At 33.6% G+C, this 25,033-nt stretch overlaps 3 protein-coding genes across 3 annotated transcripts in view; all 3 read right to left on the reverse strand.

Moving 5' to 3' along the window:
• Positions 1–54: 54 nt before the first annotated feature.
• HELRODRAFT_184938 (hypothetical protein) lies at positions 55–2,591 on the reverse strand. Its single transcript, XM_009017665.1, has 7 exons — positions 2,291–2,591; positions 1,995–2,097; positions 1,590–1,740; positions 1,387–1,499; positions 1,111–1,301; positions 710–922; positions 55–565 (listed from the first exon to the last, which is right to left on the reverse strand). The coding sequence occupies exons 1-7, from the start codon at positions 2,517–2,519 to the stop codon at positions 381–383; spliced, it is 1,185 nt and encodes a 394-aa protein (XP_009015913.1). The 5' UTR covers positions 2,520–2,591; the 3' UTR covers positions 55–380.
• Positions 2,592–2,739: 148 nt separating this feature from the next.
• HELRODRAFT_160729 (hypothetical protein) lies at positions 2,740–12,497 on the reverse strand (the record flags this gene model as incomplete). The annotated part of the gene is made up of 21 exons (XM_009017666.1): positions 2,740–2,803; positions 2,928–2,998; positions 3,103–3,185; positions 3,443–3,568; positions 3,664–4,109; positions 4,193–5,090; positions 5,226–5,298; positions 5,628–5,768; positions 5,831–5,983; positions 6,184–6,378; positions 6,556–6,783; positions 7,152–7,564; positions 7,960–8,114; positions 8,399–8,496; positions 9,551–9,613; positions 9,795–9,910; positions 10,018–10,162; positions 10,744–10,834; positions 11,033–11,326; positions 11,517–11,586; positions 12,428–12,497. The coding sequence occupies 21 exons, from the start codon at positions 12,495–12,497 to the stop codon at positions 2,740–2,742; spliced, it is 3,993 nt and encodes a 1,330-aa protein (XP_009015914.1).
• Positions 12,498–16,539: 4,042 nt separating this feature from the next.
• The window catches only part of HELRODRAFT_155720 (hypothetical protein), a gene marked incomplete at both ends in the record, with an annotated part of 13,237 nt that continues 4,743 nt past the window's right edge, over positions 16,540–25,033 (reverse strand). The window contains 2 exons of the mRNA XM_009017667.1: positions 16,540–16,649; positions 21,861–21,987. Of these exons, the coding sequence (XP_009015915.1) occupies positions 16,540–16,649; positions 21,861–21,987 (237 nt within the window). The remainder of the gene's footprint in view (positions 16,650–21,860; positions 21,988–25,033) is intronic.

Below are 25,033 nucleotides of genomic sequence, written 5' to 3' on the forward strand. Positions count from 1 at the left end.
TAACATTTTGTTTTATTTGTTATTTATTTAATTGCATTCTCTCCAATTGGTGAATATCAATTTTATCCGACATTTTACATTTGTTAATTTCATTTTGTTTTATTTTAATATTGAAAATAATTTCAAAACATGAAAACAGTGTAACAAACAATACAAAGATTCAATGACTCAAAAATAAAATTTTAGGGTGTAACTCTTTAGTGTTTTTTAAATTATGAAAAAACTGTGAGACACCGTTCTAGCTTACAATAAAAGACGTGCCAGTCTTATATTTTTATGATAAATATTATTTGCATTACTGCAATAGAGCCAGATAAAACCACAATATATTAATATGAAGGAGTATAACGTGTCGAAATTATGTACTACGGAGGACACAATTACCACAGTTCACCTTCCTTATCTTTGGCAGGAACTTCAATAACCCGAGGTTTATCAATGATCCTAGCCGTCCTGTTGCCCTTTTCAACGATGCCAATGATCCAGGCCTGGTAGCCCTCCTGCTTCTCAATGTCTTTGCAAAAGGCTGCTGCTTGTTCACGAGGTAGTGATATCAGCAATCCACCTTTCAAAACATAGTTTTGCATTAGTCATTATTATGTAACAAACACTTTTTTGACATGTATATTAGTTTATTCAAAAAATTGTTACAGTCAAGTTTGGTATAAAAATTAATTATTTCTTGCAAGCTAACTATAACAATACCAACCCGACGTTTCAGCTGAGTGGCCCTGCAGCAAACCGAACATGTTTCCACAGGCTTTGCTGACAGCAGCCATCTTAGCGATGACAGGGAGATTGTGAATAACAAAACCAACTTCATTTTTTTGAATGCCTGCTAATTTATTAGCATGGCCCAACAATCCATATCCTCCAATGTCTGTTGCACCATGTGCATTGTACTTGTGCATAAGGAGAGCAGCTGTGTGATAAAATAAAGCATTCCGTTAGTATTTATTACATAGAACTAATTGCACACAAAAAAGTATATAAATAATAATAAATAAATAAATAAATAATAATATTTAATACATACCATTTTACAACGACCAATTCCTTTACTTCTTTAAAAAATTATGTGTAAATTTTAAATTTAAACAGATTTTTTACCAATTCTATTGAGTCGAGCCATAGAAAACATAGCTCTTTGATAAGCTTTCCTGACATCTTCTTCTCCAACAACCAATTTGATTCTGTTCCACTTTTCATTAACATCTAACCACTGATAAGCATTGGCAGCCACTAATGTTCCAAGTGGTTTGGTCAGTACCAAGACATCTCCAATCATGGCATTGTCAGGCCTGATTCAATTTCATGTAAGATCCAGTTATAAAAATATCAGCCATTGCTGCAGAAAGTAACCAGATCTAAAACATTCACACTAACATAATATATTCATTGGATTGACATACACTTGTGGCAACACCTCCAAGATACATCCAAGGGTTTACTATGGTCTGACCTCCATTGACAGTTACTCCAACCTCCTCAGCACAGTCCTAATCAGAATAATCATTTATCAAGTCATAAACATAATGACAAGTTCAGTTTCAAATTATTATAACATTGAAATGAATTTCTCTGCAAACCTTGAAGCCACTCATGATCAGTGGAACAACAACATCTCTCTCCCTGTCAGTCATTTTTTGACTAATTGATAATGTCATAAGCATGTTATCACACTCTGTAACTCCCATTGCAAACAAATTGCTCATTACAGCTGAGCCCACTATCTTTCCCTAAATTTTCAATTTATTATTTATATTATTGAAATTCATTAAAATAGGAATTAAATTGGGTAATGTTATAATTGTTATATTATAACTTCTAATATTTATAAAACATGTCTAATGAAATAACAAATTGCAATGTACTTATCTTATACATATTAAAAACAGTTTCTTCAGAAATTCCTAAAAATTATAACCATAGCAGAATATCATTAATTAGCTTATTCATAAAGTTGTTTAACTTGAAAAGAAAAAAAACTAACAAGCATGTAAGGGTCATCAATAATTGGGTATAGGCAGCTAGCTGTTTGTACTAAAGATAAACCACCATGCCTGATAGGTGTGATGCAAGCATCCATACCAATACCTGGGTTTTTAAAGCAAACAAAGTCATCTAACCTATGACAAGAATAAAACAAGAAAAGTGCAAAAATATCATAGGGATTTCAAGCTTAAATTAATTATTGAGCTAAAAAAATTGTGTTACCGAAATTCCATTAAGAAATAAATTAATTAAAATTTTAATTTAATTAAAAACAAAAAAAATCATGATTCGTTACCGATCCTCGGTGTGGCGGCGACATATTGAAAATGAGATTGCTCGGAATCAAGCAAACTTTTATCTTCGCGGAATGGTTCCAACATGCGAGTCAATGCATCACTGGGAACTTTGCAGCCCAGCCCTTTTAAGTCGGCAAACCTCGTGAGGCGAAAGTTAGGATCTAAGTCATGGATTTGAGGATCAAACGGTCGTCTGATTGATAAGGAAACTTCGTTTCGGGGTTCCATTTTCTTGAATAATTCAAAATTCCCACGTAGTTTCGATAGCTTTTAAAGAAAAGCTATGATTAATAATTCAATTTTCAAAATCTTCAATGGCTCCCGATTCTATGGAAAGCGTTCGAAATAAAGCCGGTGTACAGCGCTTCACAATAATCATTTCGGGGTTTTAAACAAAAACCATCTCAAAAACATTATTTTATTTACAAAACAATTATTTTAATGGAACTTATAATTGCAAAAAAATTCTTTGCAGTCCAATACCACACACATATATCTTGAATCTACCAGCTCTGCGAAAAAAATATTAAGTTATTTGTATTTATTTATTGTAGTTATTTATTAATTATTATGTTATTTGTATACTAAAAACATTAAATTGCACAAAGGAAAACTCATAAAAGACGGTTAGCTCACTTTTCTGCAGGAACAACTTGAAGTTCTTGAATGTCACTTACATCAACAAAAACGCATTTAGAAAACTTCACCTTTAAATGATAACCATAATCAATCAATCATACATACATATAAATAATGATATATTTAAAATTAATAGTTTAAATAATGCATCAATATTTAAAAAATTATTTACCTGAAAATCCTTTGTTGTCCAAAGCACAACCCTCTGGTCGATTGAAGCAGAAACAAAGTGATCGGCATCTAAAAATCGTATTCCTATAAAAAAAATCAGCAAAATAATTTTTCAATTTTTAAATATAACTGCAACAATTCACGCGCTAGAAAACATATCTGTTCGAAACATGTACATGAAGCGGCACTTCAACGCAGGATCGATGTAGATTAGATTAACAATGAGTAATACAGGCTAGTTAATACACGGCTTGTAAACAATGGCAACCAGAAATTTTCAGTTAAGGCTAACTTTAAAAAAATTAAATGGCTCAGTGAAAATATAGGCATAAAATTCTGACCAGTAATCTGAGCGGAATGAGCAAAAGACAGCTGACTCAACCTTTCAATCGATTGATTTGATTCATTGAACATGACTAAAGCGATGCTGTTGTCATCACCACCAGTGCATATCAAATGCTTATCACCTTAATCATTTAAACATGTAATTAATATATAAATAAATATAATTTGACAATTAGCGGCAAACTTAAGACATAAGGCAACTAAAAAGTTAGATCACCTCCTGCGTAATGTACGACATCTATTGCATTTATACCGGATTGATGGAGGCGCGTGCTGGCAACTGGGCTGAATTTTTCTGGTGAAATATGCTCAGACGAGTTATATCTCTCTTTCTCACGAATAAATCCATTCCTATCAACTTTTTGTTTCTGCCTCAAATGCGACTTCTTGAAGTGTGGAACGATTGTTTCAGTCAAATTCCATACCGTTATGTGGCCATTTGTCGCTGCAGAGACAAGCCAGAAATTTTTCTTTAAGGCAGTGCAAGTATTATTTACGTTAACATTATTGGAAGTGCTATCGTTGCTGCTGTTACATGTGCCATGATTTGGAGAATTGTGACAGCAGCTTTGAAAGAGTTTGGTCTTAAGAATGCAGTGTTTATGCTGATCCGATGTTGAAATTGTTGTAAATTCATTTTCAGTCGAACTGTACAGATGAATCCTGCAATAAAATTTTCAATAAATCATAGAAACAATATAACGCCATTTTTATAGCATCCAAAACCAACAGACTGACAGACCAACCTCACGTAACCCAGAGAACAACCAGTAACAAGAATAACAGAATCCTCCAAACGTTGTTTCATCTTCGAACAAACATCATCTGTATTCTCATTTCTTTCGTTAACGACATCAACAACACGTTCGTAGTCTGCTGAATTATGTCTCTTCAGCTCATCGTGGACGTCTGTAGCACCACAAACATCAAAGACATCAGATGCACATATGGACTCAATAGATGTGTACCTTGCTTCGAGACCTGTGTTCAGCTTGTAGTTTTTCCACGGCTTGTCCCCCTTCTTGTATTTTTTATCGATTATATGTTCATTTAACAGTTGAAACCACGATTTCATTGGTTTAGTTGCATTCATTGCACTGGTTGTTGTTGCACTGCTGTTGTTACTTATCATTGTTGTCTTGTGATCTATTAGCTCATTGTCGTTGTATTTGTTGATGTTTGAGTGAGTCAAATCAGATGAAATGATGTTAGAATCGAAATGAAGCATCCAAGCTCGAATGATTGAACCGGAGCCAGCCGTGAACAACAAAACTTTCGAATTAGTATCAAATTCTTCTTCATCAGTATACTGTTTTGTCATTCTGAAATTACTTGCTTCACTACTGCTACTACTATTGTTTTTATTGTTAGTAGAGTAATTTGTGCTACAGTTACCATCAATATTGTTACTATCATAGGAAATTTGTTTTCTACGTGACCTTCTTTTGGACAGCAAACACAACGTCATGGTTTTGATACCAGCTGAGTGACCTTTAATCGAGGTCACAACCTTCAACGTATTTGGAACATCCTCTATCGTGAAGTTGTTTGTCCCGTTTGTAACATTGACGTTGTTGATGTTGTTACTGTTTGATATTGCTATCTGATTGATGTAACCATCCTCTCCTGATGTCAGAAGCATGTCTGTTAAGTAAGTTATCATCATACATCATCAATTCAAGATTTAATGAGTCCGTGTTAGACTGAATCACAAAACAGAACCATATGGTCACAAAATAGATAGCTCTATAAAAGTCATCAGATCCCACAACAACGTACCAACAGATCCTGCCTGATGTACAGAGGAGGGAAGCTTGAGGATGCAATTGGTCTCAAGACCGTGCATACTTGGCTGCAATTTGGGAAAGTTTTCACTTTATGAAAAATTATTTATCGTTTAAATGACATTAAAATGAACTAAATTTATAAACTCTCACTCATCGATTAGTTTCGTCAAAAAAAGTTATAAAAAAAATTTATAAAATACAACGTTACAAGCCATGTTTAAAATTTAATAAAATTTTAAATTTTTCAAAAATACCTCGACAGTTTTGTGCTATAAATTACGGTAATAAATAATAAAATGAGATGACATATAAAAAATTATAATAGAAAAAACAAATAAAAACCCACTTTAACGATTGACTTGAATGACTTCATGCCTTCACTGCAAACTACTACCTGCCTCTTATTTATGTAGGCCAACGTGCACAACTTTCTATTCCTTCGATCCATTACAAAATCCCACATCCTGTGCCCTCCGCCACACGGATACGCAACCAGGAACCTGCTCTTCACTTGGCTGTAGACCACAAACTGGTTCTGAAAAATTTTTCATCGAAAAAATTAAGTATTTAAAATTGTAGGTTTGTAAGTAAACTCACAGAATAGAATCCAGTTATGTAGGGTTGTTCGACTTTGCAATCATCGTCATCTGTCTCATCCCCATCATCGTTTGATTTGCTCCAGTTCATATTATTATTAACATCCTCATCACGGAATATAAATCTGGAAAGCCAGGTGAAACCTTTGTGAACCTAGAAAACCGTGCGTTCATTGATCAACATTACCAGTCACCATTAACAACTTAAGAAATATAAATAGTAACGTCAATAAATGAAAAACATCACGTCACACAGAATTACAAAAACTCCCATCAAATGACATCACATAGTACCACATCCCGCCACACCACACCACACCACATTACATCACACCACACCACACAAGGACCTACACTATAAATGTGGATCATCTGAAAATCATCTGGACACGTTCCTTTAAAAATCCTAACGTAGCCATCCCGACCGCAACAGAACACCTGGTCACCATGGCAACGGACGTCTGTGACACCTGAAGTGCCAAAAAGTTTGTGGTAGGTTTTGGACGGTGGTTGTGGTGCAGTTTGGAGTCCGTTGTGGTCGTTCATTTCCTGTACGGTTGGATTTATTTAAATAATTTTTTTTTTTTAAATTTTTTGAAAGAAATAATCAAACAAAAAATTGAAAATAAATAGTTAATCTAACAAGATAAAATCCCAAAAGTACAAAAAAACCTAACACTGCCACAAAAAATTTCGCGCCCAACAAATGAAAATAACGAGTCTTACTTTATCAATATGCTTATAAACGTGTATGCTTCCAGCTCGATCGCCACAAATTAACATCCCCCCACGGGCTGATGATGAAGACGATGAAGATGGCACCAAACAAGCTGCCGTGACCCATTTTTGAAGAGATGTTGACGGAGGGAGGGAGTAATGAGATATCGGAAGAAGAGAGAATGATGAGGTTGACGATGATGGTCTTTCTACATCCCCAGTAACTCTCGATACGATCTTATTTAGAGAGGTGGAATTCCATAAAAAGTTAATTTATACTAACTGCGCCAACACATTTCATTTTAACAATAGCTGCTGTCAAACAACTGCTAACATAAATTATAAATTACTAACTTACCACACTTTACAGTAATCACTATCGTATTTGAATGTAGTGATTAACGCCAATCGGCACAATGTATCAATAAGACGGGAGTAGCATAGAATATACAGGCTTATATGAAGCATATTTAACTATATAAAGCGTATGTATAAAATATTTATAGCACGCACACACATCCACACACACACACATACGCACACACACATCCACACACACGCGCGCGCGCGCACACACACACACATATTATCCCATCACAACTAACCAGATGTCCTTGAGGACCTGATGTTAGCAAGACAAAATTTGCATCATAGTCAGTGCAACTCATTCCTTTAGCATCGCATTTTCTGCTACTTCGAAATATCCTTTCGCCTCTATCGTCTTCATCATCGCCATATTTGCTGTCTTTATCATCATCGTCGTCATCATCATTTCCTATCTCTGCATCTTCAACATCATCGTTATCACCATTCCCTTCTACTTCTTCTTCTTCTTCTTTGCCACTATCACCATTACCACCAACATCACCACTATTATTATCCACCTCACAATTTTTTTCCTTCTCTGCGTAATCATTGTGAATTTGTTTTATACCAAAACCTCTCGCGCCAATCCACGTGACGTTGCTAACCTTGCCGTCGTACAACTTCCGTTCACACAACACGGAAACTGAATCGTCTGTACGTGAGATGTGTGTGTCAGATTTTCCATTTAAACGAATGTAAGAACAGTCCAACAACATTATATCAACGCATAAAACAAGCACGGCTACAGAGAGCTTCATGATACAACAAACATACAACAACTACACAACAACCACGCAACAACCACGCAACAACCACACAACAACCACGCAACAGCCATACAACAACCATGCAACAACCGTACAACAACAACGCAACAACCACACAACAACCATACAACAACCGTACAACAACCACGCAACAACCACACAACAACCACACAACAACCACGCAACAACCACACAACAACCACGCAACAACCATACAACAACCATGCAACAACCACGCAACAATCATACAACAACCACACAACAGCCACACAAAAATAACCAGATAGCAATTTCAATAAGATGACAGATCCGCGTATGTTTCCAACGACAATAACATTCCTGCTGTTAATTTCCAGCACACTATACGATGTATAGTCCTCCAACTGCCTCAACACCACACATCTATCGGTCGTCACGTTGTAAAGACTGAGTAGGCTGAGTCAATGTAAATTTTATCGTTAATCCACGATGATGACGTTATTACGACGTAATAAGGACGAATGACGTCACGGTGATGTAATCATGGAATTGTTTTGGTAGCTGATGATGTCATGGCGTTATTGATTTACTGATTGGCATCAGGATGACGTAATCATGACGTCATTCTTTATGACGTAATCATATAAAATCATTAATGATAATAATGAAATGATGATGTTATCATCGTCATTCTCAGTATAGCATGATAAAGAATGACAGATAATAATAACGATAGATACCCTTTGTCTGAAAGTAGGAGGAGCTTAGTGCTGTCAATTAGTCTGAGAATTCGAGGAAAATCATCTTTCTTAGTGTCAAATGGAGGTAAATTGTTAACCTAACCATCATTATAATTGATGAATAATTAATTATAAATACAATACATTACAATACTACACATTAAAATATAATACAATGCAATAGATGAATAATTTATTATGAATACAATACATTACAATATATTACAATACAATACAACACAATACAATACAATAAAATATAATAGATGAATAATTAATTATAAATACAAATTAATTATGTTCGAAATGTTGAAGTAGAGTTTGATTTGAAAAATAAGTAGGATACTTGATAGGAAGGACATCTGAATGTCTTTGTGGTTGCTGAAGTTGTCGAAGAAGATGACGACGATGACGATAACGATGATTGTGGTTGCGATGATAACAATGGCGATGATGGTGGTTGCGACGATGACGATGGTTGTGGTGGTGGTGTTTGCATCTTCCTTTTCCACATTCTTATGCCGCCATCACCCCCGCCTGTAAACTTGAAAACAAAAACAAGTCCATCAATTGTAATCTGTTTTGACGGTTAGGCAGAATAGAGCATGAAGAAATTAAGAAATCAGATGGATGATATAATTTGAAACAAAAATCAAGATAAAAGACTACAATCAAGCAAAAAACAGCAAGAAAACAAAGACGAAAAACATGTTAAAACAAGGACCCAAGGATCAACCAAACAACAAAGAATATTATGAACAAACAAGATGACAGACAAAAAACGAGCAAACAAGATGACAAACAGACAAGAAAAAGAACAAACAATTTTGATGGGCAAACAAGATGACAAACAGACAAGATAACGAACAAAGAAAATGATGAACAAACAAGATGGAGATGAATATTCACCACACTCACTATTGTCTTCTGTTCATCATCAACTGATACACTCCAAATACTTTTGCCCTGAAATAATTCAATTAATATATATAGAAAATAACAACGTCCTACCTCGGGAAACCGGGTCTCTGGACGCAAAACGAAGATTGATTGATTGATAGAAAATAACAAATAAAAACATACATTGACATAAAAAAATTCTTATTAGCTAAAAACTAATTAAATGACAAGAGTAATAATTAAATGTTTGACCTTGTGACCTGTAAACTTCTCAACAATTTGACCTTGAGGACTCCAAACAATGCACGTGGCATCCTGAATTTCAAGTACAACAATCATGAAAGCTATCAAACAAAAACAATTCACAAGTAAAATAAAAACAACAACAACAACGTCAGCAACAAAAGAACAACAAAGCATAAATGGACTAACAAGGATGGCAAAAGAGCAGAAATTAAAAGAAAAACATAAACGAATGGATGATTATTTTCCTTACCTCGCTAACACTGACAACACAATGATCCTTGAGAATGAGAGCCTTCCAAACACGAGCCACATGACCAAACAAGACCAACGTTGGTTCAAAACTCGCATCTCGCCACAATTTCCATTCTTTAAGAAAGTCAAACAAAACATCAATTTTGAGGTGAACAACTTTTCAAATGATCACACTCTAGATAATCATTACATAATGACGCCAAAATCATCACAGTCTTTACCCTCATCGTCCTCATCATCACCGCCAGCGTGGTTAGCACCTGCCTGGGGGCTGACAACGACCTTCCATACCCTGACACTACGATCGTCGGAAACACTGCAGAGCTGCCTGCTGCTCCAGCACCAATCCAAGCCTGATATCACGCCCTGGTTTTGTCGGGAAAAAATGGCATTAGCAAACACAAGTCATGATACATCCATGTCCTAACTGTGGAAAATATAAAATCTATCAAAGTTGATATAAAATTAAAATCCAAAAATGCTTCTTTTTTTTTTATTTTTACTATTTCATTAAAATGGAATTATTTGTTACTGTAGAATTCTACATGTATCTCAATTTTGATTAACTGATCATCTAAGTAGCACACTTTATTGAATTGCCAAATTTAATTCGATTATTTGTTTTAACTTTAACCAATTTTACTCTCCTTTAATCTCTTATTATTTGTATTACAGCCTGTATATCTAACGCAGAATAAAACAAGAGAATTTGTTTATACGCAAACACGATAAATTTGACCAAGTTTGGCAAAATGATTCAAATGAAAAAAAATTACTTTGTGACCAGTTAGTCTGTGAATAACTGGAAAAACAACGGATGGAGAGGTAGAAATCGTTGTTGGTGATGTTGTTGTTGTTAATGACATCATTGTTGTTGATGCAGATAAAGATGTTGTCATGGATGCTGATGATGAAATACTATTACAACTACTGCTGTCATCAAACACAGGCCAGATGATGATCTGATTGAAGACAGTTCCTCCCAATGCAACCATCTTGTTCTTCCATTTATTGCTTATCAAGAGCTTGGCTGAGTATCTGATGTTATGGCGTTTAAATGTTTTAATTAGTTTTTATTTACTGAAAGCTTTCAGTGAACACTTGCAATGTAAATAAAACACAGTAACAGAAAATTTATAAAAAACACATCCCCACAAACAATTATTTTTTCATTTCCTAGATTATATTGAAAAATTTACGACAAAAACACCAACAGATTGAAAACATAGGACCAACAAAATGCACGACTCATCAGACATAAAAATCTTCAATGTATTAAAACTGCATGGATGAAATGTAGCAATGGTGTTGTTGCTCATGTACACGACCAAGACATCACTCCTTTTGTTGCTGTTGGTGCTGCCATTGCTGATGTCATTGTTGTTGATGTTGTTAATGCTGTTGACGTCATCGTGGTTGTTGTTGTTGTTGCTGCTGCTGTTGTTGTTATTTGATGGTGTTCTCATTCCCATCCATCTACAATCTCTCACCCAATGTGTCATAAAATGTTCTTTTGAAGATTCTACGGATCTGAAAAATTTTTAAATTAGATGAATTAATTAGATGAATGGTACGGTACATTCTGATCATAAATAAAATGTTTGTAATTGAATATATCAAGGAGTTAAAACTTGGTAAGAAATGAAATTTGTTGATAAAATTAAAAAAATTAAAATCTTAAAAATGTGAATAAATCAAAGTTATAAGATAGGCAGAATACTTTAAGTTAAGATCAATCCTTAACAACTTTATGAATTTTCCTCCAAACACACAGAACTCTTTTGCATCATCTGCAGAAATCGTTATTAATTACATTATCAAACTGAAATCATTAAAAACTTATATCATTAAAAAAAGATTAGTCAAAAGAGAAGGAGATATAGAAAAATAGATAAATAGAGAGAGATAGAAAGAGAGAGAGAGAGAGAGAGTGTGAAAGTGCGTGAGAAGGAAGAGAATATATAGGTAAAAATATAATAATAGATAAATAAAACAAAATGTTTTATTTACACAAACTGAAATTACAGTTAAACATTAATCAGTAATTCAGCAAAAATCTCACGTGGGCTTGGAACGATCCCATGTACAGAGGCACATGAAAATATTTTAATCCGTTGTTTGCAACCACTGGCCAAATGATACAGGCATAAATATGATCCTTCCCCTATCATATCAACAACTATTTTATTATTATAAAATTTAAAAAATAAGTACTGAAATAAAAAACACACAAAAAAGAATAAAACATACATCTTATTTCATTTTTCATGTGTTTTAGTATTCATTTATTTAATGCCAATCTATCTTCTAATAAATAAATCCTCTCTACTAATCTAATGTGTAATCTGTAATGTCAATCTGATGTGTAATGTATTCGTAATGTAATGTAATGTGTAACATCTGAGTATGAGTCTGAGTGAAGGAGTGTGTGAAGGAAGCTAATGAAATTTTCAGTATCTTCTAGATTATTTTGCAAGTTATTTGAGTTCTATTATTTAATTAACATTTATATATTGAAATCCTCGGCTGTGCAATCATTGGCTAAATTTACACACCTTGAGACAAATAAATATTTTCAATTTTAGATGAATTTTAATTTTGTAATTTAACTTTTTTGATTGAAGCACCCACCTGACAAGAGCAGATCCTTGCAAGATAAGAGAGCCGTAACGGAAAGATGCAGGACATCCGACGTGAACATCGCAATAAATCGTCAGTCAAAAGCAACTACTAATTTTTTTTTGAAATAATTTATATATGTTGCGAAATCATCAACACAAAACTATTTATTATCGTTCATGCACGTTTGTTTACATAGACGCGACAAAAAAATTCGCCAAAAATTCAGTCATAGTTATAAATCATTGCTAAGCCGGTCAGAAATGAGAAATTGTTTCCAGCCATATATATAGAGTATATACATTATATTCTGTATAAGTCATATTCTATGTATATGTTTCCAGGAGTACTCAAATCAGATGATGTATGATCCTAAGATTGGTTATAAAACATGGGATAATTCGGTCGGTCTTGGAAGAGAACTTCATGCACCGCACATCGCATTCCACGTTGCACTCCAAATGGTATTGCAAATAATAAACACACACACACACACACACGCACACACAACACACACACACCACCAAACGACAGCAGCATACAGACACCACTCAAAATTCACAACACCACAGCACAACACCCAACAGATACAACGCAGAACAACATTTTACCGCATACACACCACAAAAACACACCATCACAACCCAGGAAAACGCCACACGACTTAAACAGACCACACACAAAACTCCAGATGGATATCATACTTGCAGGCTGATGCTATACTTTAAGATTTATCGTCAGTCCATTAAATACAATTACATATAAGTATACGCATATATATATATATATATATATATATAGTCATAGCTGCTTAGGGTGAATTTTATTATTTAATCAAATTATAAGCTATATAATGCGCACAGCTAAATTTTCGCTTCATTTACATCATGGTCTCCATCATTACTCTGTTTATTTCCAATGACTTTTTCCTTTTTCTCCCTTTCTCTTTCACTGGATGTACGTTTAGTTTACACACAAAATACATCGTAAATGCAAATAACACACGCACATAAACACAAACAAACACACACATACATCATAAATGCTAATAATCCACACAAACATACATTGTATATATATATATATATATAATATTTATTACACGTATAAATAATACTTAGCATATATTGTACATAGATTTAGAGGCTTCCTACGGATACAAACTCGATAACTGCTTTGTTACGCAGTATATCTCGACAAAATGACGACAGAGTTTTATGAGATGGTGCTTGTTGTGTGTATGTGTACGTACATGCAGGTGTGTGCGTGCGTGCGTGTGTGTGTTTCTCGCCTGGATAGGGGAAATAAACAACATTTATGTGGCATCGTCGATTGGAAGCCATAGTATATAACAACTTGCAAGTAGTTAAATACGGAAGCGGAACAGCGCGAAGAATACGCTTGTCCTAGCCTTGTGTTTGTCTGTGTTTGTGTTTACGACTTAACGTATCTGTTTCTTGCTTTCTCTGTGTGTATTTTTGCATGTGTGTATGTGCGCGTTTGCGTGTGTGTGTGTATGTGTGTTTGTGTGATTTTATTAGCGGATCAAAAAAGAGCGTCATCTACTTTTTTTTATAGTTAGTTGACACAAATGAAAATCTGGAAAGTTGGAAATTTTATTCGAACGAAAGTAAGGAAACGAAATGATAAATATAGTGACCGTAATTCACATTTGAAGGTATGAAATATCTAAAATAATAATAGAAAGAAGGAAGGCTTGAATAGAAATCGGTTAAAATGGAGTGAAAATTGACGGAAAATTGAATTTATCAAGAACGCAAATAACAACAATTAAATGTACAATTAAATTGAAGAACATGATTGGAAAAGAAATAAACAACACGCTCAGAGCCATCTAACAGAATCATGTTACATTGTTAAATGACAACGCATTCATTCTTTTGGAATAAACTCTATAAGGTATGCAGTGCACCGATCGATGAAGTCACTTCGAATAAAATTGCCATGGAATGAAAACGTGTAACGGTCTTTCCACATTATATAATTAATTACTCAACAAACCGAGTAAATTAATAATAATAATAGTTTGTCCGTTCAGAAAACTAGTTTGCTTATCAAGTTAGGCAGTGAAGCGAGAGAGAGAATTATTCTGTTTATTCATTTTAATGATTTTAAATTAAAGCTGAGGCAATGAATTAATGATGAGCAGCGAACAACAATCACAATTGTGCCGGCATTGAAACATCAACATCCGCAAAAACAACAACAACAATAACAACAACAAATACATCATCAACAACAAATACAACAACAAATACATCATCAACAACAAATACAACAACAAATATAACAACAAATAATAATATTCACCACAGAAAGTAGCAACAAGTAGAAAACAACAGAAACTACAATAGCAACAACAACAACAACAATATCAAAAACTACAACAACAATAACAACAACAATCGCGGCCGTGTGATAAAAATTAGCAAAGATTGCTATGTAAACAGTGCAAGTAAACATTCATAAGATTAATAATAGTGAAGCACAACAACAACAGTAATAATAATGAACATTAATAACAATCGTAATCGTTCCAAATCGTTCCAAACCAAATAATTAATATATTATATGATATAAAGAATGATCGGAGTAGAGGTACTAAGAAGTGGTTACATAATAAATAACTGAACAATTAAGAATTAACAATAAAGAACTGAACAATTGTAATAATAATAATAATAAAAAGAAGAATAAGAATAACTAAAAATAGAAAACGTTCTATAAAACGAAAGACGACAAAAAATTACAGGTTGCTGACAACAAAACCGACAAAAAAACATTGCGACATCAGTAACAATAGCAACAAATAAGACAAATAATAACAACAATAATAACAACTACAATAAAAACAACTACAATAATAACAACAACAATAACAGCTACAATGATAACAACACTAACATTATCGTTTCGTTATAATTTTTTTAAATATATCATTTTGTTATCAATTTTTTATTGATATTATTGATTGTGACGTCATTATTATTATTATTATAATTTTTTTACTAGATATAGAATATGTAGAGAATTTTGTATTGTCTATTTTATGATTAATTTTAAAAATTAAAATAGAACTAATTATTTTTAAAAATATTTCGCAAAATTAATTTTAATTAAATTCTACTGTACTAATTAAATTCTACTGTACTAATTTGTAATATATGTTCATCTAATTTAACTGTAGAATTAAGGTCAATAATAGTATCTACAATGTATCATAATATAATATCAAGATATAATTTATATGATTTTATAGGTTTTATATATGATCCATAAACCATGTATATCAAGTATATCAAAGATACAAAAAGTATATCAAGATAATTTGATATAACCACATGATTTACGTTACGACTAATCAAATTGTAAACTTATGATACTTTGCTTATATGCATTGATAAGTTGTTAATCATTGTGTTGTGATGATAGCATGTATTATAGCATGTTTCAATTTCAACGGTTTGAAAAACAGTTATTTAATTGCATGCCTTGTTCAATTTGAAATTACAAGTTGAATAAGGCATGCAATACTCTGACAGTTTTAAACAACTGCATATCAGACAGTCTCAACCCAATATGTATATACATACATTATATAAGTATATATAACTATTTGTATATTATATATATATAAATGTGTATAAATATATGTATAAATATTTATACGGAAGTAAGAGTACAAGAGACAAAAAGTTAAATTTAATCACATCGTCACCATCGGCGTCGGGTCATCCACATCATAATTATCATAATTCGTCATCGTGATTTTCACCATCATCGTCTTCGTCGTCGTCATCGTCATTGGAAAACAGGCAAGCAGTAATATGGCATCTTGTTTTATTGCATTCCGTTACTACAATACTATGCACAACAACGACGAGAACTTTGTTGACACGTTTGCACTGTTTGCTCCCAATATATTTTTTATCAACTTCGTCATCACCATATTCATCATTACCATTATCACCATCATTATCATCAATAACATCACCATCATCGTCTTCGCCGCCGTCGTCGTAACTACCAGTACCATCATCATCATCATCATCATCATCATCATCATTATCATCATCATCATCATCACGGGACGGACATCGTAATCATTGAAGTGAACACTTGTCGGCCACACCGGAAACGGAAGTGATGACGGAATTGGGCAGCTCCTTCACACGTGACGTCAACTCGTCAAGGTTCTTCGGAAAGACGGAATCTGCAGGCGTATAAACGTTCAAATTTAAATATTTAAATATTTACGATAATGAGAACAACAACAATAATAACTATTATTATTATTATTATTATTATTATTATTATTATTATTATTATTATTATTGCAATTAAATTATCTCAATAATATCAGCAAAAATAGTAATAATAATAATAAAATCAAGAAAAAGCAGAAAAAACGTTTGTTGTACAAAATATCAGAATATAATAACTGCCTTGGGCCGTTAAACACGAGAATGCACTTACCTTCATACTCACACACGTACACACACACACACAACAAACACACACACACAACAAACACACACATACACACACACATACAATCAAATACAGACACGACACAAAAGCCCAAACGTTTCTAGATGGAGAATACTTAACACTTACCTATACGTGTATGTATACAAATGAATCTAAACACAGAAATGAATCTAAACACAAACCATGGGCATCTATATATTATTTACTATACGACCCAAGCACACACAAACAAACACACACAAACAAGCACACACAAACACACACGTGAAAAAATAATTTTCGAACACAAGGTAAACAATTAGGCTTACGCTTCTAAATGATTATGTTTGTGTTGGTGATTATAATTAGTGCCACGTTGTATACATGGTGCAAGGAATATTGATCTGCAAGATCCATCATAAAACACAAACATTAACAACAACAGCAGAAAAACTGGTAAAAAAACTGATAATCATGTTCCTACTACCTCTTCTATTATCCCAATTACAAACACTACTATTACTGCAACAACAACAACAACAACAACGAAAACAACAACAACACACAATGGATTGACAACGTTGAGATAAGACAGCAACACAAAAAAGAACAACAGCAAATAACAACTAGGAAACCAGTAACAAATACAACAACAACAATACAACAATGACAACAACAACGAAGATAACATTATCACTTGCAGAGCAGAGCATTGTTTGCACAGGAACACGCTATCCAAGACTCAATAACATGCCAACGTTATTGTTAATAAAAATTTTATTTCCAGGACCATCACAAAATCAAAACTTACGACATTAAAACAACAACAATCAATTTAACGGAAACGACAAAACAAAAACAACAACGACAACTAAACTAATAACATCACTCAAACAATATACCAACAAATAAGCAACTAAAGAAACAATTAAGCAAACAAGCAAACAAACAAACAAACGAACAAACATCAATAAAACACACTACTAAGTGGATAATAAACATACCATAAAACATCAGATTAAATGTTTATTGCAGAAAACTACGCAAGCACGTATGTTTAGCAAAAAAAATGAATGCGTATTAACCTTAGACGCAATTACACATTTATTAATACGCAATAAATAATCAATCATTCTTAAGCGCTCTTATAAAATTGTTTATATAATAAAATTTCAAAAATGGCGCCAATTTTTTTCCGAATGATTCGGAAAAAAATTCTTTTTCTTTGTTTCTTTCTTTGATTTTTGTTTTTTCTTTCTTTCACAGTAGGCGGAAGTTTTTGAAAAATTCATAATCAACAGTAGCAGGATCATCAATCGATCATCTTTTATAAAATCAATGATAAGCAAAAAACTCTAGTAGTAGAAAAAATATTTGAAGTAACTATCCATCCAACCAAAACTGTATGGAATTGGAACCTGGATGGAGGAGTAATGTGATGTATGTTGAAATAAAAATGTGTCCATGTGTGTTTGTGCGCGTGCGTGTGTGTGCGCGAGAGAGATTAAGTAGAGAAAACAGAGTTCTCCAAAGCTGTACTAGTAGTTGTAGTAGTAGCTTTGTAGTTGTGGCGGCAATGGTATTTGTAGTAGTCGTTGTAAAGTAGTAGTTGTAGTAGTTGTGGATGTTGTGGCATTAGATGTTCTAAGTGTAAGTGAATACGTAAAACGTCTATTCGATATCTAACAATAAGTTTTGTATATGTAGAAGTTGCTGTATTGTAGCGAAACATTAACTTCATCTCACATTTAGACATTCAAATGAACGAACTTGAAAACTAGGGCTTCATTGATTTGCTGACAAGGCGCTCAATGCTTCCCAACACTGAACTTATACGAAGGTAACAGTGCACCTCACTTTGGTCGAATATTTTTTTTAGAAAAATCAACTACATATCGTTATTACTGTTACTACTCATAATAAATAAACTATTGGTAGTAACAACAACAATTACTTCTGCTGTTACTGTTGCTACTGTTGCTACTAAAACAACAACAACTACTACTACTACAAAAAATTACTTACATACTGAAATTTTTTTCAAATTTTTGTAACGGCAAAAATTAATTTTTGTTGTATATTTAGTACAAATAGGAAACCAATGAAGTCAAAGAAGGTAAACATTTTCATAAGAATAAGACGAAAATTATCAGTTGTGGGACATCATATGGAATGACACATCAGCACATCGAAGATAACACAAACAAATTTTAAGAAAAATTAGTTGTAAAAGTTTGAATTGAGCGAAGGAGGCGTCGAACGAACGACATTAAACTTTTATGAGAAGTTCGTGAAATATTTAATACCATCCAACATGAAAAGAAACCAGTCAACAAAAATTTAACGTCGACAGCCACTGAAAAATCGGACATTCAACACTAAAGTAATAATCACATGACGGCTAACTCTAGTAAATACTTTTAAAAAGACTGCATCACTTCAAAATGCCGTCATCAAAAAATACTGCCATTCAAAAATACCATTACAAACCGTTGAAAATGTTGTCGTGGAGTGATTTCTCGTAATTTAGCCACGATTAGAAGTGTTAGTTAACCGGTTAATCGCAGCAGTTAACGCACTTAATTTCAGTTCAGTGTTATGGAAATAAGTCATATGTAATTGTATTAGCTTCTTATGAGCACACTCACACATGACCAGCCGTAAATATAATTGCATTGCAAAATCTCATCTACATAGAAAAATTATCAGCACTACTGCGTTATATATGAATCAGCAAGCCAAATAATCATGTTGTGCAAATATTCCCGGGTCTTCCATCCACATTTCTATCTTTCTAACTATCATCTGTATCTATTATCTATCATCTTTGTCACTCTTGTCGTTATTATCACTTTTATTTTATTTATATCGACTTTATTCTCACACACGCCACACTGTAACAATTACTAAAGACCTACCCAGCTCATCTTTTTCAATCATCATCTTAAACTTTATCATTGTAATCATCGTCATCATGGAAAAGTTTTTCAAGAAGCAGGTCAGGCATGTCACATGATATGCAGGTGAAATTGGCGTCCAATGATTTATTGGACCTCACGTGATTAAACATCACATGACCACACCACATCACATGACCACACCGCATGACCACATCACATGACCACACCGCATGACCACATCACATGACCACATCACATGACCACATCACATGACCACATCACATGACCACATCACATCACATGACCACACCAGATAAACACATCACATCACATGACCACATCACACCAGATGAACACATCACATCACATGACCAAACCAGATAAACACATCATATCACATGACCACATCACATCAGATGAACGCATCACATCACATGACCACATCACATCACATGACCACATCACATCAGATAACCACATCACATCACATGACCACATCACATCCTCCACCCGCACAGCCGACTGACCAACTAGCCGATCGTATTTTTCATCGCTGCTAACGAATGAAGCGTGGATGGTTAGAGGCCATGCCGAGAATTTTGAACAGCGCCACACTTTGATTGATTGTTTAAGTGTAAAATATTCTGCAGTATGTCTGGATACTGGATAAATTAGATAATGGTGTGAAAGACAAGTGATACAATATTACGTTTCTATGGCTAAGTTCTTTACATAAAATGTTGTAACAATTTGATAAATTAATACAGTTTGTTAAAAAAATAGTGCTAAAAGTTAGAATATCTTGAAAAACGTTTTCTTAAAACACCTCTATAGTAGGCTCTGCAACAAAATTCTTGTAAAAAGTAAAAAATATCACCGAAAACAACAAACAACAGCAAATTACAAATAAAAACCCCTTCCAACCAGGAACAACCAAAACAACAGCATTAAGATATAATTACATAAGAAGAACCATCGCTGCATAAATAATTTATGCGTCCAACACGATATACACACGTAAAAATACTGAAACAACCACACTCACAAACACTTCTATACTGCCAGCTAACCAATGTGTATGTACAGCATCATCATCATTGTTATCGTTATTATCCCAATCATAGGTTTCATCGTCATTGTCGTCAACCTCATCTTTATCATCATCGTCATCATCGTCGCTAATTTACAACAACTAAATGTACAGGATGATGTTTGACACAAACGATTAGCACTGGATTTGCTTGTTCCAACCCTAACTCTAACCGCACCCTAAACAGATTTTGTGGCCACCTCAGGGTTTGTCCCTGGCCTAGTCCTCTTCTTCATCCTCCTCTTATTGCTCATTATTATTATTTATAATAACTTAATTTTCTCTCAATGACAATATCTCTAAAGCATTTTTCATCTAAATGACAATACAAACCGACAAAATTGGCAATCGAGCTAATATCGAAACAATAAGAGAAAGAGAGAAAAAGACAGAGAGAGAGAGAGAGAAAGAGAGAGAGAGAGAAAGATTAATGTCGACCGTAGAGTTGATCTCAAACAATAGAATCTCATATTGGCATTCGAAGTAATGTTTATTTGACTGAAGGAACTTATTAGACTGACATATTCTGCAATATATTTCCTTCATCTGCAGATGTAGTAAGTAATAAAGCAAGGAAATGAAAATTTGTGTGCTGGTGGTGGTGGTGGTTGTGGTGGTCATGAACATGACGGTAGCGTTACGACAATATTTTGTTTACCTGCTAACAAAATTAAAACTAACAACGGCAAGAAGCTGTTATGATGATGGGAAAAATTACAATGATAAAAATTACTACTACTACTACTACTACTACTGCTGCTGCTACTACTACTACTACTACTACTACTACTACTACTACTACTACTACTACTACTACTACTACTACTAGTAGTAGTAGTAGTAGTAGTACTACTACTTTTAGTATTACTACTACTGTTACTACTACTACTAATAATAATGTAATAATAATAATAATAACAATAAAATAAAAAGAATAATAACAACAATGATGGTAACAACATACTATTCCCAGACGGATCGTAGTTAGGATCGGATTCCATGGCGAGTTCCTCGGGAGTTTTCTTCTTGCGTCCCAACCTCCCTTCCAATCCAGGATCCTCTTTTGGAATCTCCTTCTTTTGTATGTGGTACTGTGTGTGTATATGTGATTAGAGAATATGAATATGTACACTCACACACAACAGCACACACACACATGCATGCATGCGCGCGCGCACACACAAACATACATCTTTTTATACACCGCATATACACATAATATATTTAGTAGTTTGTTTTGCCTTTTAAATTCAAAAAACTGTGAAAAACATTGCTAACGAGCACAACGATTTAAAGAAATTTTTTGAAGTTGCTTCGTATTGACGATGCAAGCGGTGACGAAGATGTTGAATAATTGATGCTGGCTTTGATGGAAGACGTGATAAGAATGGAAGTGACTAATTCATTAGTTGGAAAGATGATAGTGGTGGTGAAGATGATGATGGTGACGCTAAAGAAGATGATGATGATGGTGAAAATGATGGTGACGCTGAAAAAGATGAGGGTCGTGGTGAAGATGATGGTGACGGTAAAGATGAGGATGGCGGTGGTGAAACCGATGATGAATTTCATAAATACAACGATGACGGCAATGAATGTAACGATGGTGCTGTTATAATGATGATGATAATAACGATAGATAGAGCTGGTAGAGAGAAAAATAATAATGATTAAAACAATGATGACAATAACATTCGTAATGGGGATTAAAATGATAACACTAATAATAATAATAACAACAACAACAACAACAACAATAATAATAATAATAGTGATAATGATGAAGATGAAGCGGAAAATTTTGACATAAAAGGTGGCTGGTGATAAATATGTCGAGGACTTTGTTATAAAATTTAGAGTAGGATAATGCGATTGACCAGGGAGTGTTGGTCAGCGAATGTCAGCTGATGAAGCGCTCAGTTGCCGTGCATACATCCTTCGCTCCAGCGTAACGTGATGCCGCATATTCAATTCATGTACCTAGTGCACACTTCTTTGAACAAACCCGTTTTTATAAACATACACTCACACATGGGTGAAAACACGAACAACATAAAAAATAGGCGTATGTGCCATGAGTACTTGTGTGTATGTGTGTGTGTGTATGTGAGAAAGAGAGAGAGAGAAAAAAAAAGAGAGAAAGAGAGAGAGAGAGAGAGATTGTGTTTTTGAGCTCAAGTTTCTGAAATTAAAATTGATAACTTTCCACAAATATATTTTTGTTGGTTTGCTTGAAATCTTTTCCCACTTAAATTTTATTCCCATTTGTTATCACCTCTTTCAAATTGCATGGAGTTTCAAAGTGCTGATGTGCCGGTACTAAACGGATTAAAAATAATTTTCATCCAATTAGAAGAATTCTTTCTTCGTTCGAAGTGCTGCAGTTGCCGTTGCTGCTCAGAATTTGTTGCCTGGCACCGGCGAATGGAAGATTGCTCGTTGAAATGTGTGGCCCAGTGTGTAGGTAGCCATTCATTTAAAACATCTTATACGCTATTTTATATGGATTATTTCGAACAACAGATTGCAACAATGATCTTTTAAAATTTTTTGTTATTTTAGAAGATACGATCAAAATTTAAAAAGTAAAAGTATCAAGGGAAAGATACTTAACAAGATATACAAAAGGTATTCAGAAATGAAACTGATTGGACTTGTATAGTACATGAAATAAACATGTCAAATGAATAAAACTACCATCTTATAATTATTTTTTTAAGATGAAATAAAAATAAAAAAAAGTCAAATAAAATTACATTCATGTTAATCATATAAAAACAAAAAATTAAATAAAATACGTATTTGAATAAAATTATAAAATTGATAATACTTTTATAATAAATCAAATATTTATCCTGCAGACGAAAAAATTTGTACGAGCAAACAACGCGGACGAATGTTGAGGGCTGAAAAATCTTTGAAGCACCTCTCCAACAGGAGATCAATCAATGTAGCTATCAAAAAATGGAGCTTTCGAGATTTCACTCATATATAAATAATCACCATCACCATCTTCATCATCTTTATGACCGTTATCATCACCACCACCGTCTCCATTATCATCGTCATCCATTTTGTCACCATCATTATATATGTTTTTGTATGTGTATATATAAATGTTTGTATATTTACGTAGTGAGGTTGTGTATATTTTTTTTGTATGAACAGGTCGGTATGCGGTGGATGGATGCAGTGCGTAAAAAACATGTTTTTGTATGAAACATTAATGAATGAACTCACATTATTACCATAGCGCAATCGCAAATTAACAACACACACGCGCACGCACGCAGGCACGCATACTTACACACACCACACACACACCACACACACACACACCATACACAAACACAGGCACGCACACACATACAAACACACACACCAGTAAACACACGTGCACATACGTATAATCAGACACACATACATACATGCACTTAAATTAATTATTAAATAAATATATATATATTAGTAAATTAAACAATAGAACAAACAAATACATTAAAGAACTGAAAGAGGAGAATTAATGGAGACGAAAATAATGTGATCAAATCCAGTCCCATTTTATTTACTTTGCAACCATCTTCTTCACACTCGTCTTCATTTTTATTTCATTTTTAGCCATCTTCATACTCAGTCAACATCATCATCTTCATCATCATGCTCACTGACGTCTCTTTTTATCATCGTCATTACATCATCTTCGTCTTCAATATCATCATTAGCATCACATTCACCTTCATCATCTTTATTTTACCACTCATCTTATTTGTTTTTAATCATCGTCAATGCCATAAATATCTATGCATTATTTAAAAATGTCATTAGTTTCATAAACAAAGATATATTTAAAAAACACCACTTGCATATTACACATGTCCCATCTATATCCAAACACACACACAGACACTCACACACACGCCCACAGATACACATGATAAACAAATAAACGTTTGTGTATACCACAAACGTTTATTTGTTTATCATGCTCCATTTTAAGTTTAGCTTAGTACTGTGTATGTGAATGTGTGACTATATATATATATATGTGTGTGTGTGTGTGTGACTATATATATATATATATATATATATATATATATATATTTTACAATATTCTATAAATTCTACCGAATGTTTGGG

The sequence above is a fragment of the Helobdella robusta genome (assembly GCF_000326865.2).
Source record: "Helobdella robusta unplaced genomic scaffold HELROscaffold_2, whole genome shotgun sequence".
Lineage (NCBI taxonomy): Eukaryota > Metazoa > Annelida > Clitellata > Rhynchobdellida > Glossiphoniidae > Helobdella > Helobdella robusta.